Source organism: Porites lutea, chromosome 3 (assembly GCF_958299795.1).
Source record: "Porites lutea chromosome 3, jaPorLute2.1, whole genome shotgun sequence".
Lineage (NCBI taxonomy): Eukaryota > Metazoa > Cnidaria > Anthozoa > Scleractinia > Poritidae > Porites > Porites lutea.
Window position 1 is genome coordinate 8,074,691 of NC_133203.1, and position 13,427 is coordinate 8,088,117.

At 39.4% G+C, this 13,427-nt stretch overlaps 2 protein-coding genes and 1 long non-coding RNA gene across 3 annotated transcripts in view; 1 reads left to right on the forward strand and 2 right to left on the reverse strand.

Annotated features, from left to right (window-relative positions):
• Window positions 1-3,999, reverse strand: part of LOC140930354 (uncharacterized) — a 4,135-nt gene extending 136 nt beyond the window's left edge. Inside the window, exon 1 of the mRNA XM_073380037.1 lies at window positions 1-3,999. This exon is cut by the window's left edge and continues 136 nt beyond it. Within this exon, the coding sequence (XP_073236138.1) occupies window positions 1,054-3,927 (2,874 nt within the window). The 5' untranslated portion in view covers window positions 3,928-3,999 and the 3' untranslated portion in view covers window positions 1-1,053.
• A 116-nt stretch (window positions 4,000-4,115) lies between these two features.
• On the forward strand, window positions 4,116-9,763 carry LOC140930355 (proteasome subunit alpha type-2). Its single transcript, XM_073380038.1, has 8 exons — window positions 4,116-4,195; window positions 5,019-5,095; window positions 6,311-6,443; window positions 7,016-7,138; window positions 7,754-7,835; window positions 8,250-8,323; window positions 8,732-8,789; window positions 9,557-9,763. The coding sequence occupies exons 1-8, from the start codon at window positions 4,158-4,160 to the stop codon at window positions 9,674-9,676; spliced, it is 705 nt and encodes a 234-aa protein (XP_073236139.1). The 5' UTR covers window positions 4,116-4,157; the 3' UTR covers window positions 9,677-9,763.
• Window positions 9,764-11,249: 1,486 nt separating this feature from the next.
• LOC140930356 (uncharacterized) lies at window positions 11,250-12,931 on the reverse strand. The gene is made up of 2 exons (XR_012164847.1): window positions 12,660-12,931; window positions 11,250-11,563 (listed from the first exon to the last, which is right to left on the reverse strand). It is a non-coding gene; the product is annotated as an uncharacterized lncRNA (long non-coding RNA).
• Between the last annotated feature and the right edge of the window lie 496 nt (window positions 12,932-13,427).

The window sequence follows — 13,427 nt, forward strand, 5'->3', positions numbered from 1 at the left end:
TTTTAGCTTAGTTTAAAGTTTTTAAACTAGGAATCATTTTGAATGAATAATAAAACAATTATTGAATTTGGCTTTCGTATCATATGAAGAATAATGGAGATCTCGGGGGGTGTTACGGCATAGACGGGTAACAGAGAGAAGTGAAAAGGGACTGATACTCAGGCTAGAAACAACTCCATGCAGTAAAATGGTTAGCACAGGACTTTGGCTGGATTACTGTAAGATTCTGGGATCCTCCACTAACCCAACATTTTGCCCTAAGTAAGAAATTCGTTTTAATGCTGGGTTAGGGGAGGGGTGAGTGGGTAATTATGTAGAATCTTACACTGGTCCCTTAAGGAATCAGACCATGCACAACTATGATAGTAGACCTTTGACAGAGAGAATTTGAGAATGACCCTACATACAGTTGTCCCGTCTTAGACTGTTGTAAGGGTTGACAAAACATACACTTAAATCTATGGAGTTGTACTTTAACCACTACAAAGGGGAAAATATCCATCTCATTCAGAAAAAAGGAAAATGCCTCTGAGATTTTCTAGACTGAGTGGGCAAAGATAAAAAGGTTTCCAAAATGTTTTTTTAAAGACTTTATGGATTGTTATTACTCTTGTAGTTCCATATTCAAATGATCTTTACATTACAGACTCTTTTGCTGTTTTTAAGAAGGTGACACATGTGCGTGACAATTGAAAACCACAGGAGATGAGGTGGGGGATTCTTCCTCTGCAGTGAACCTGGCCGTGTACAAAAATCCCTTGCAGCTTTGCTTTTTGTTGGCTTTGCCACAAAGAAACACTCATAAACTATGATCCATCTCACTATGCGGGCTAGGTGAGCATCTGAATGCTATTTCAAAGATCATGCCAACTACTTTGTTGTTGACATGTGTAAAAAAAAGAAAAAGAAAAATGAATGAAACAATTCAGTGGACAAAAACCAAAGTCATCTGAAAATGTTTGAATTGTCTCTTCCTTTTGCACCATTTACTGGTTCAATGACTACAAATTGAACCATTCAAAACATGCACACTTTCTTCACCACACGGATGACTTAGCCATTGGCTGTAGAACTAACTTGACCAGTTGAAAGTTCTTTCCACAGTCCACCCAAAAACGTTTTGCATTTCTGAATGTGGGAAGAACTTGAAACAATTGGAAGCAGTTTGGTACAAAATGGACAGGAGACATGTTGAACTTCTCTGATGTGTTCAATAAGCTTTTCTGTAGTCTTGCACTTTTTCCCACATCCTTGACAAACATGTATGGGTAATGTTGGTACTTCCTTCTCTACTGAAGTACTAGAGCTGACCTTTGGCCACGTCTTCTTGTCCGCTTTGAGTGCCGGGCATGTTCTTTGGTGACTTTTTTCGATCTTGGCCATAAAAAACTTACCGCACTTGCACTTAGCATGAACCATATTCAGGTGTTGGGTAAGGTCATTCTTGTCTTTGACCTTTTTGTTACAAACATGGCAACGGATTTTACCAACAGGTATAGCTTTGGTGGTCTGGGCAGTCTCACCATTGGCATGAACTATCTTCATGTGTTGCTCGAGGGCAACCTTGTCTTTAACCTTTTTGTTACAAACATGACAAGAGATTGCCTCAACAGGTGGAGCGGTGATGCTGGTATCACTGTGGCTCGGAGCCACAGTAGTGCCAGCATCTTTCATACGTTTCATGCACTCGTAAATTTTGAGCCCTATCCAAGCATCCAGAGCTGCATAGTGGATCTGTTGAATCCTCAATGGGAATTTTTCCCAGTTGCTCTTGGAGACGGACTTTGGCTTGCTAAGTTGAACTCCAAGGAATCGATCGGCAAGAGCCTTCAGTCCAAACTTGCTAGATCTTGGGACACCCACAGACCTGGCCAATGTCTGCGTATCCTCAAACCCTACACATTTCAATCTAGTATCTCGCTTTAATTTAGTGACATCCTGCAAGATGCCACTTCCAACTTTGACAACCTTTGTGTCAGTCAAAACAGAATTGAGATAATTGGGCATTTTATCCATATGGTGCAGATGTAACACCAGGCAGGACTTTTCCACAGCCAGCTGAAGAACAGCAGTCTTGTTCTCCTTTCCTCCCTTCTTCTTACTTACAAACTGTGGCTTCCACTCAATGTCAAAACCAACTGCCGAAACATCACAGTCAACTACATTGTTCCCCAACCAGGCATCAGCCTCAACTGAGTCAGCTGTATAAACTACTTCTACACCTTCTGCTGGGTATGGAAGAGTGCGAATTAGTGTGCGATTTCCAGCAGTGGCTTGGTTGTCTTTCTTACCACTTTGAATTCCCGGGAGACACGTGTCTTCAACAGAATCTTGAGTATTTTGCATCAGTGGTGGATCAAACGGCATTTCTAGCACTACAGGAGATTTTCCTCTTGACTTAATGTTTAAAAGATGGCGAAGATCTTCAACATTGTTATTTGGTGGATTATGAAACAATGTTTCATTTGGCATGACTCTTTCTTCGCTCTGCCGTTCAGTGAGGTAGCTACAGTTATAACTACTATTTGTCCCATTATAATATAGAGTTTCATAATGACCATTTCTTTGACCAGTGGCATTGAAGGTAGCCTCGTCATCATGCAGCTGATCGTGATACAACGTTTCATCAGGGGTGAGTCTTCCATGAGTATGAATTGCAAGGCTGTAATGGCCATCATCATCTTCATTGATTGGCGAGTTACGATGCAGTAGTTCATAGGGCATGTGTGTTCTCTGATCCTGTGTAACTGTAGGGTAAGCAGCTTCATTAATATTTTGTCTATTATGAAACAGCATGTCTTCAGTAATGTACCTTCCATGACCCTGCCTAGTACCAAGGTTGGTAACAATATCATTATCATCATAATTAGACCTTTTATGAGACGATGTTTCATTAGCCACAGATCTTCTGTGACTCTGATTGGTATCATGGTAGCTGTCTTCAGTGTAATTATTTGATGTATCTTGATACAATGCTTGACCATAGGACTGATAACTCTCATTGCTACCACCATATGACATTCTATCTGCAGAATTGCTCCTGTAAGTTTGCATTGGATGAACAATTTCTGTATCTGTTGGTATATGAATCAGATTGTGATCTCGGACATTCCTACCATAACTCTCATTTGCAGGTTGATGTGTTTCAGCACTGTGCATCCGGTCATCATCAGCAATTGTTGATGTACTACTATGTCTATGGTTTGTGGCACGTCGTGCGTCTTCAATGTAATTTGAAACATTGGCAATCAAATCTCTGGGCATATCATCACCAGGTAAATTTCTGTCATAACAAATCTTTGTAGCATAATCCACGTCTAAAGTATGCTGATGTTCATGTCTTCTTTCTCTCAGTGTAGTGGTGTCTCTATGAGAATGGCATGACCTTGCTGTCAATGTGTTGGGTTTATCAACAGGCTCTGATTTAACATGAACTGGTGGGCTTTCAGGTCTACTTTCTCTCAGTGTAGTAGTCTCTCTTTCAAAATAGTAAGACCTTGATGTCATTGTGTTGTGATCATCATCGGGCTCTGATTTAACACGAACAGGCACTTCTTTGTTCAGCCACTCTCCTTCCGTGTCATTCCAAAACCCTCTGCTTGTTGCATAACTCCGTGAGCATGAGATTTCTTGATAACGCATGTGTAGTGGCAAATCCTCATCACTTTCGATTCTCTCTCTCTTGATTTTTCGAGCAGACTCTGAGAAATCTTCAGCCTTCTCTTCTTCAAACTCCATCCCTTTCCTCTTGTGAATGCGATCGTTTATGTGTTCAGTTTTGCGGCGTAACAAGTAATCCCATGCTCGTTCGCCACTTGCTGCTGCAGAATGTGAAGACGAGTCGTCAGCATCATCTCTTTTTGTAGACTCTCTGCTGATCCGAGAACTTCGGGTGCGCGGTCGTCGACTGTAATATCTGGAGCTCATTTCAAAACTCCTTTAGTTTCCAGCTTAATTCTTCGGTACTCCTAAAAGCTTTCTAGGCTAAAAAAGGCAAATTATCAAGCCAAACTTCTTCAAAGAAACAAGAACCTTGTCCTGTTTGCAAAGATGGCGAATAAGCTGACGAACCAAGCCTTGATGCCTGAAGCGGAAGTACTGGGTCAAAAAAGCTGCGTCAGGATGCCGCGGTGAATTGTGGTTACGTCTGATTCAAAATGACGGAAAGATACAGCTTTAGTTTGACAACTTTCAGGTACTTTTTATTCCTTTTTTCTTTTCCTTTTCCCTCATTTTTGGTTTGAAATTAATTGAAAACAGTCTAGCTAACTGTCTACGGAATTAGATGCAGATTGAGTGAAAAATATCCATGAAATCGATGGCCGGATTTTCGGCTTTCGATGAAAACTTTGGGTTAAGGTTAAAAAGAGAGGATGAAATTAATCACATTGTCTTGTTGTTAATTTTTTCTTACTCCTTATGAAGGGTTTTTTGGACGGTTGTAAGACGTTAAATTTGGAAATAGTGAAGATGTTTTAATTGCCCATCGATTCTTTCGTAGTCATGTTTAAGCTCCAGTAGAGTTAGCACGTGTCACCTGGTCAGGTGTTTTCGAATGTCAATTTCACTGCGGCAAAGGCAGGGGATTTTTTTAAAGCCGTGAACAGTACTAGCCAGCCCATCAGAACAATTTTATTTAAACAATGATTGAAAAAGAAAACAGACATAAGCACAGTATCTGTGATCATCAAACTTGTTTGCAATAATCCCCTTAATCCTGTTGAGGGTGGTGGAAGGTAAGGGTGAGGGGTGGGGGTTGTTGAGATCTGGAGCTCCTTATTCTGAATTAGTCTGAATTCATTTTTTTTGTACCCATATTCTCTAGAAGCCTAAATTCGCCACCATATCTCAGGCACGGGACTGTTTTACATATATCCCTATTTGCCCTTCGCCTCCTCCTCATCATTGCCATGACCATTTTAAAGTTGCCATCATTTTCATTGTCACCATCATTGTCAGTGGCAGCATTTTGTGTGTTCTAATTTTTACCACTTTATTCTGTCCCCATTAATCTCTAGTCCCTCAGGAAAGCTTGTGCAGATTGAATATGCTCTGGCAGCAGTTGCTGCAGGAGGACCTTCAGTGGGAATAAAAGGTAAACTGACATGCCAACATGAACTTCATAAAATGTCTTTTGAGTGTTGTCATTGCATTATCCAGTACAGTAGAACCGCTCTGTACGGACACCTGCTTAATACCAATACTCGTGTATACCAGAGATTATGTTTGTGCTGACGAAAAGCTCAAATGTTTTCCCTAACATTAACCTGTTCACTACAGACATCGGTTAATATGGACAATGGACACCTTTCTGGGTCCTGAGTTACAAACCCTCATATATCATCTAACCCCCTTTTACAGACACCGGTTGCCTGCACATTGTGTATTTCATTGTCACGATAAAACTTATTATGTACTTATTGCAGACATTGTACTCAGTTAAAATGATGACAGATTTCTATGAGTTAAATTATTTTAGTAGTAAAATTGCTTGACATGTTTGAAGTCCGTCTTTCTTCCCTTGTTTGACCCTTGTACTGAAGCCGTTAAATAAAGTTGTTACCTCCTACTACACAAGTTTGACTTTCTTAGTATTTTGCTGCATAGTCTTGGGTCCCACCATTCTTCCTCTTTGTCTGTTTTAGGCATAAAACAAACACCTGGGTACTATGGACTTAATGACATGTCCACATTAACTGGGTTCCACTGTATTGTAATATATGTAGCTCACCAAACTACCAAATTGATTGTCTTCAACAAATCAACATCCCTTGTTTACATTCTTAGAAGTCAGAAAAATGGTGTCAGAAAACTCAGTTGGCCCTGGTTGTAGTTTTACTGGAAATGGGACTGTTTCATTTTTTACGCAGACACAGAAGTTTTTTCTTTTATTTTTTTTTCAGCAGAGTGCAATTGAGAATGTTTGACTGAAACTCAGTCTAGAAATGTTTTATAAGTATACTGGATAAATGGAATGGCTCAGACATTTCAACTCCCTTTGCAGCAAAATAGGGAGACACTTTTTAGCTCCGAAGGAGCTGATATATACATGTATCAGCTAAGAAATGAGCCTCTAGGAGGTTCGCCCCAGAAAATTTGGCAAATTAAGGTTCTCTTAAGTGCCATTTCGTTCATTTTGAGATCATTTCTGAGTTATTCTATAGGGTCTTTATTCTTATCATAGTGTAATATCTAATGCTTTACCCTCAGTAAAACCATTGTTCAAACCTAAGGAAAAGTTTTGAAAGGTTACAGGCAACTTAGCTTGTCAATCCACTTATCCTTACATTTGTGTGTGTTATTTCTTAAGCCTCCAATGGAGTTGTCCTTGCTGCTGAGAAGAAACAGAAATCTGTTCTGTACGATGACAGCACAATCAACAAAGTGGAAATGGTAACCAAAAATGTTGGTATGGTTTACAGTGGAATGGGACCAGACTATAGGTATGGATAAAGGATGATGGACCTTGATGGATTGAGGTTTTAGGGTTGATTTAACGTTTACCATATTAAACACTGTCCTGATCACCTAATACACTCCAGCGATATAATTTAACTCTTGGTAGCCCTGGCTATTAGAACTTGTTGGCCCCTGGCAAATTATTTTTCCTCAGGGCGACTAAATGTAACTTATACAGTTTGTAGGTAAAATGTGTTCTCAGATTAAGCCATTAGTCAACCTATGTTAGCAACCTACGTTAGTGTGATTCAGAATTTCTTTTGTTTCCTAGCCTGAATTATTCATAAGAGACAAATGAAATTCTTGTATAACCCGAGAACTGATTTTTAGTGAAGCATAAACACTTAGCACCCAAGATTTGATAAGTTTAGAGGTTTTGCGCTTATACCTTTTCTTTGATTACATCTTTGACTAGTATTATTAATGATAACAAAGCACACTAAGCAAAACTTTTAATCCTAACTTACCTGATAAAAAATTAACTTGATTTTCACGGTTAAGTGTACTTGTTGCTCGCATATGCATGATGTCAAATAGTATGCTTCTTTTCTTGCAGAGTTCTCGTACGTCATGCCAGAAAGATTGCCCAACAGTATTTTTTAATGTATCAGGAAGAAATCCCTACAGCTCAGCTGGTTCAAAAGGTTGCATCTGTCGTTCAAGAATATACTCAATCAGGGTAAAAAAATGTTTATTTCTTTCTGTGCGAAGTATCATGTCTGTACTCCTTTGGTACTTCTGCAGAATTTATTATTATTATATTTTTTGAACAGTTTTTATTGAATTAAAGACAAGTTTTACAATGTTATTTAAGAATAAACATTAATTAAATAAATCAAATTATATAATTCTACTTAAAAAAAGAAAAAAGAAAAAGGATAACAATAACAACGAAAAATATATGTATATATTACAACAAAGACGATAACAATAAAGATGCCTGCTAATTTTTACGAACCTCTGTGTATCAACTACTACTAAGTGCATTAGTTACCTTCTCCCATTTTTGAAAATGAAAAATTTATATAAATGAAGAATTTATACGCTGCAGCCAGACTCCACTCACTGAACTACTGGAGACTATAACAGTGGCTTTTGAGGTGAAAACATTTCAGAATATTTTTTTGCTCTTCTAGAATAGAAGAGTATGGAAGTAAATTCGTATTGTCATTTTCAGTGGTTCTGGAAATAAAAGAGAACAGCAGTTGACGCTATAAAATAATATAATATTGTGAAAAGTAGCTTGTTTTAGGACTTTAGAGGTGCTAACATCGCTTATCATGTCTATTTTCAGTGGTGTGCGGCCATTTGGTGTGTCTCTTCTTGTTGCTGGCTGGGATGACGACAGACCTTATTTATTTCAGTGTGATCCTTCTGTAAGTCCAATTAAATTGTTCTTAAACCTTTCTGACATGGCTTTCAATAAGACCTGGAGCACCATTTGGAGTTCCAGCACATACATGTATGTGTATTGTGTTGTGAATCACCATCTACATGAATCCGTGCTAGATCTGCCTCAGACTGTCAACTACTTTAGCTTGCTCTGACCCCCCCTCCCCCCATCAATTTTTTAACAGTTATTGATTTGCCAAGCTTAAGTGATAAAAAGTTCTTTAAGTTTTGAAGTGTTACTGTGCTTCATACCTGTAACATGATTTTGGCTGTGTTGACTTCTGAGCCAACTCTCCCCACATGTGTTATGGGAAATGTATAGAGAATAGAGAGGAGAATATCCATACTGATATTGTGGATTGAGTAAGTTTTGTTAAGCAATCTCATTTTTATCTCAGGGCTCCTATTTTGCTTGGAAGGCCACAGCCATGGGTAAAAACTATGTGAATGGGAAAACATTCCTGGAAAAAAGGTACAAAATCTATTTGGTGTACAGTGTAATTTAACCCTTTAAGTCCCAATGGTGACCAACATCAATTTTCTGCTAACGATATCCATAGATTGTCAAGAGATTAGGTTATGAGAGTTAATAAAATGATCATCTAAGACAAAATGCTTTGATCTTTTATCAAATTCTTAACACATTCTTTAAGGAAATATATAGAGATCAGTTTGGAGAATTTGTATGTGGATATTGGGGCTTAAGTTCTGGGAAACTGTCTACCTTCCCCTCCCCTAAGCTAAGAATAACACTTACTTCTCACTTGGGGCAAAATTTTGGCTTAGGGGAGGGGTGGGTGGGTAGTTTCCCTGGAACCTTAATTGATGAAGTGAAATGGCATTATTTTTATTTATGTTGGTTGTTTCTCTATCTTTCAAGATACAATGAAAATTTGGAACTGGAAGATGCGATTCACACAGCCATTTTAACTCTCAAGGTAAGAATCAGTCAGTTGTAATTTAAACTTTTCACAAGAAATGGCCCAGTTAAAACATAAGTATGTATTTGTGAGAAAATGCAAGGGGTGACAGGCTGCACATCCATACTGGCATGAAACCTTGTGTTAACCCTTTATATTTTAGCTCTAACGAGCATGTCCTTTAGGGATTTTCCTATTTTTTAGGAAATGATAGGTGGTTCTTTAAAAGTTGGTTTTGTATAAGATTCCATTTTTTCATTAAAACGTCTTTTAAAGTAGACACTAAGGGCTGGTACTGTACAGCCCCCAAAATGATCCTGACCCCGAAACGACACTGACCCCGAAATGATCCCCACCTGCTCCCAGGTCGACCCTGAAATGGTCCCAACCAATTCTTGGAATGGAATGGTATTTCGTCACGGAAAAAACCTCTGCTTATGGTTAAGAAAAGTTGACCTACCCATCAGCCCATGTACACGTAGATAAGCACGTTGCTTGTCTCGTGAATCTGACCCTTGCTTGGCGCGCATCCCTTGCACTTTTGTAACCTGTGAGCGGGCTCAATTGTGGAATTCGGGGAAAATGTTGAGCCTGCTCGCAGGTTACTGCCTTTGGTGCTGTTGTGGTTGACTTGTGGCCAGTCTACATGTGAGGTTGATGAGAGAAAAATGACAAGGCGACTATACCGAGTACTTATAAGTCAGATTCCCAGTCTACTTATGATTGATCATCCAATCTTTCACTCCTTATAAAAATGTTATAACCTGTATCTTTCTTTTTCACAGGAGAGTTTTGAGGGTCAAATGACAGAAGACAACATTGAAATAGGAGTATGCAACGATCAAGGCTTCCGTCGTCTTACTCCTGCAGAAGTGAAAGACTATCTTGCCTCTATTGTATCTTAATGTCCAAATCTTTTTCCTGTTGTAAGTTAAGAGCAATCTCCTTTTCACAAATAGCTAGTATTAAAGTTTCCTTTTGTGATGTGTGTATATTCTGTCTTGGTGTCTGGGAACGAGGTGAAACTTTGATATATAGTTAACTCTCCTAAGAAGGACACGTTGATGGTTTGGACCGACCCCGACAGTCCGTCTTAGACAGGTGTCCGGCTTAGAGAGAGTTGAAAAATGGGACACCAGTATAAGAAGCTAAGTCTGTGGGACGAATGCAGGTTTTTAGTAGAGGGGTTTGATGAAAGGGGGCTGCCTTCTGCGGCCCCACTGTAGGGAGGTCCGGGGGCATTCTCCCCCGGAAAATTTTGAGAAATTCAAGTCCTCGGAAACGCGATTCCCGCCATTCTGAGGCAAAGTCAACGTATTTTAATATCTCATTTTTTAAAGTGAAAATGCCATTCTCTTTGCATCAAACTATAACTAAAACCTGCGTAACAAAGATACAAATTTGCATTTATAAAACTATGATAAAAGTATACTGCATTAATTTTATCTTTCGTCAAAGTCGGGATGGAAAAAACGTTTAAGCTTTGTTGAGCAGCAGAGGCTTAACTTTGGTATGAATTCATTGCATTTAGATTGACTGTATTTTATTTTATATTTATACACGTTTTTGACGTTAGCTGTTTAAATTAAGGGGGTTTAATCGAACCCCTGGAACCTCCCTAGATCCGCCATAGAAGGCAGGACCTATTAGTCTATTAGCAAAACAGTTGAAACTAGAACAACAATGTAAGAGAAAAGTAGAATCAAGTTCTTTTTGTGCAAACAAACGTCCATCACAAGCAAATGTTTGTGGCTTAGTGGTCTAAAAGCGTAACAGTATAAAGTTTGCGAACCGGGATAAGACTACAAAGTAATAATAACAACATTTTCAATTAAATGTCATGTAGAACACCTACATTCCCGTTTTGAGGTCTTTTTCACTACACAAGGCACTTCAAAAGTGTCCGTTGACAGTCTTAAATGTGTCCGTTGTCCGTCTCACAGAGGTATCCATCTTATAGAGAGGGAGAGTATAGTTAAAGTAAAAAAAACAAAGAACGGTAGGACCATCACTACTGTCCTTCTAAGAGAGTTGTCTCTTGAAAAGTGGACAAAAACTCCCAGCTACGGTGGGGAAGGGGGTGGCACCACTCCAAATGTTTACAACGGGAGTGTATAACCTCTCAAGTTTATTTCCCATTTTTAGACAAAATATTTATTTTCCCCTCCCTCGTTTCCGACCAAGAATGACCCCAGAGCCACATATTTAAAACACCACAATGTAGTTTATTTATTATAACAACTTCTCCCTTTTGGATCGCTCTCGACTTCACCTCGTTGTTCAACTCTAAATGAGTACCGTTAAGTCAAACCGGCGGACGTTCCTGCCCACGGCACGTACAGGTCCGCGCGGACAGATGTTTCGAATTGGGTATCTAAATGTTCTTGCGTTATCCCGACTAGATCTTCCCTTTGCGTCTTCATTGAGAACCGTCTAACCATATGCAATTCTTCCATCAGGCAAGTAAGGACGCTTCGCTTCGTCCTAAGATTTTCGCGAGAGGTTTTCGCGCGTTCTACGCGCCAAAGACTTTTATGCTGCAGCGCTCTCTTCATGCTCCGAGCACAAATGATTTAAAAGCCTTGAAACTACAGTCAATAAAGTATCGTATGTACTGCCCCCTCTACATGAACTGTGGCTCCTTTCAAGGCAGAGTTTGTAATCATGTAGCGTCGAACACAACTGTTTATCAGAAGCGTTTTCTCCTTTAAGTTGTTTCGTGTATAAAGTCGTGCACATTTCCACAATCATCTTGCAAGAGTCCTCTGTCAGATCGGGTCCAGAAACGGCACCTGCGAAAATAAACGAACACTAATTTGCAGTTTTTCTCTGCAGAATATTACCTTCAGCAAATCCCAAATTGTATCCGAACAATTGCTACAATATCACGGAGGGAGAACGAAACTGATCCTTTTCTGAGGTTGAAAGAGCTGAAAGGGAAGATAAAGACGGGCTATTGGCGTAGGGAGCTTTAGCGAAGACAACGGTGAAAGCAGCGAAAATTTCACCCTTGGAATGAATTTGAGTTTTTCCAAACGCTGTCGCGATTATTCCACCTCGCTTAAATTGTAAAATGTGAGTGAATTTCCCTGGAATTGAAATCTTGTAGACCAAACCCAAGTTTAGATGGAGGAGAAAAATCGAAGAAGAGCGACTTTAAGTACGCGAGCCCGTATAAAAAGTAGGGAGCTTATAAGCAACAACAGCGGCGACGCCTACGAAAACGTCACTTTTAAAAATGTGACTCGCGCTTATTCCATCTCGTCCAATTTGGCAAATTTTTCTGGAGTTGAATTCAAAATAGGACTGTATCGAAGTTCGGGAAATGAGAAAGAAAGTCGTTGTCTTGAGTTCACGTCCTCCACAAAACGTGAAATTAGGCAGTGGGGTTTCACGTCGTAGTCGTGCAGTGACGGAAAGAAATGGAGAATAAAGTGTGCTGAACGTGCCGAGTTGTTGTTTTGCGTACTGATTAAACCTGATGCTTCTATGACGTTCTCGTTGAATTCGCCGTTGTCGTTTTAAGCTCCCTTCTACGAACAAGAGAAGATTACTTTCCAGCACTGAGCTTTTCCCCCCAAATTGCGACCTGTTATATAGGGTATATATGAATGCATACGAATTGAATTGACACTGCTATAAACGCACTAACTCTTTCTGAAAATTGAAGCTCATATCGCAATTCAATCAAATTATCAGTTTTATAACACGAAATCTATTTAACTGATTTAAGCACATCTAGTAAAGTACAACCATAAGACACTCTCTAATTCGATCTGATGATGTAGGAAGAAATTTCACACTGGCTGTCCTTGCGTACTTTCGCAATCTATTAAAAATATTAGGTTGTATATCAACAAAATGGCGATGATATTATACGTAACATACCTTTCGGTCTTTTCGCATGCACCAGAAACGAGGCAAGAAAAACCATAACCGTGAAACGGACTTGTAAAGCCACAAAATCCCTCGCCATCATCCGCCCGCGAAGTTACTTTGCTGGTCACGCTGTACTCACAAATGACAAAGTTCAAGAGCTTTTGAGCGGCTAAAAAAATCTTCTGTTTTCTGTGAAAACATCGTTTCGCCCCAAAACATTCCAGCTTACGTTACTCAAAACTACAGATGTGATGAGCAGATAAATTTTTCACGGAGTTCGCGTGCTGATGAAACCAAAGTAAGGGTAAGCGGGGGGGGGGGGGGGGGGGGGTCCCTAATGATCTTGTACATAGCTAATTTTTTTTTTCACTATTTCGCCTATGTCAGCTTGACGTATTCACCTTGGTGAAAACAAGGGACGATGTCTTTTTAAAGTCAAATATATAACATGCTTTATCGCATTTTAAGTTCAGTTATTTGGCGTCTGATACTTCTATCATAGTACTACTCTCTGACGAACTATCAATTGGCATTTGATTTCCTGCTGAAGTGAAAATCCAAGAGATTTCCGGAAAGGTCAACAAGTCTCTCGGATATCCGATATTCCACTGTAAATCCTCTTTCATCGTTTTAATGGTTGCACGCAAAACTAGTTTTCAAACCCCACTACATATTAAGTTGTTTTACGTCTATCAACAAGTAACAGACTAATGTCAGGCCTCGCTAATACTACACCGCAATCAAAGAAAGAACAATAGGAGCGTAAGCCTGTAAATT

Bases quoted from the DNA above. Each gene is read 5' to 3' on its own strand.
- LOC140930355 (XM_073380038.1), top strand. From the start codon at position 4,158: ATGACGGAAAGATACAGCTTTAGTTTGACAACTTTCAG. The intron at 5,096-6,310 runs GTAAACTGACAT...TTATTTCTTAAG, and splicing joins ACCTTCAGTGGGAATAAAAG to CCTCCAATGGAGTTGTCCTT. The intron at 8,324-8,731 runs GTACAAAATCTA...CTATCTTTCAAG, and splicing joins AAAACATTCCTGGAAAAAAG to ATACAATGAAAATTTGGAAC.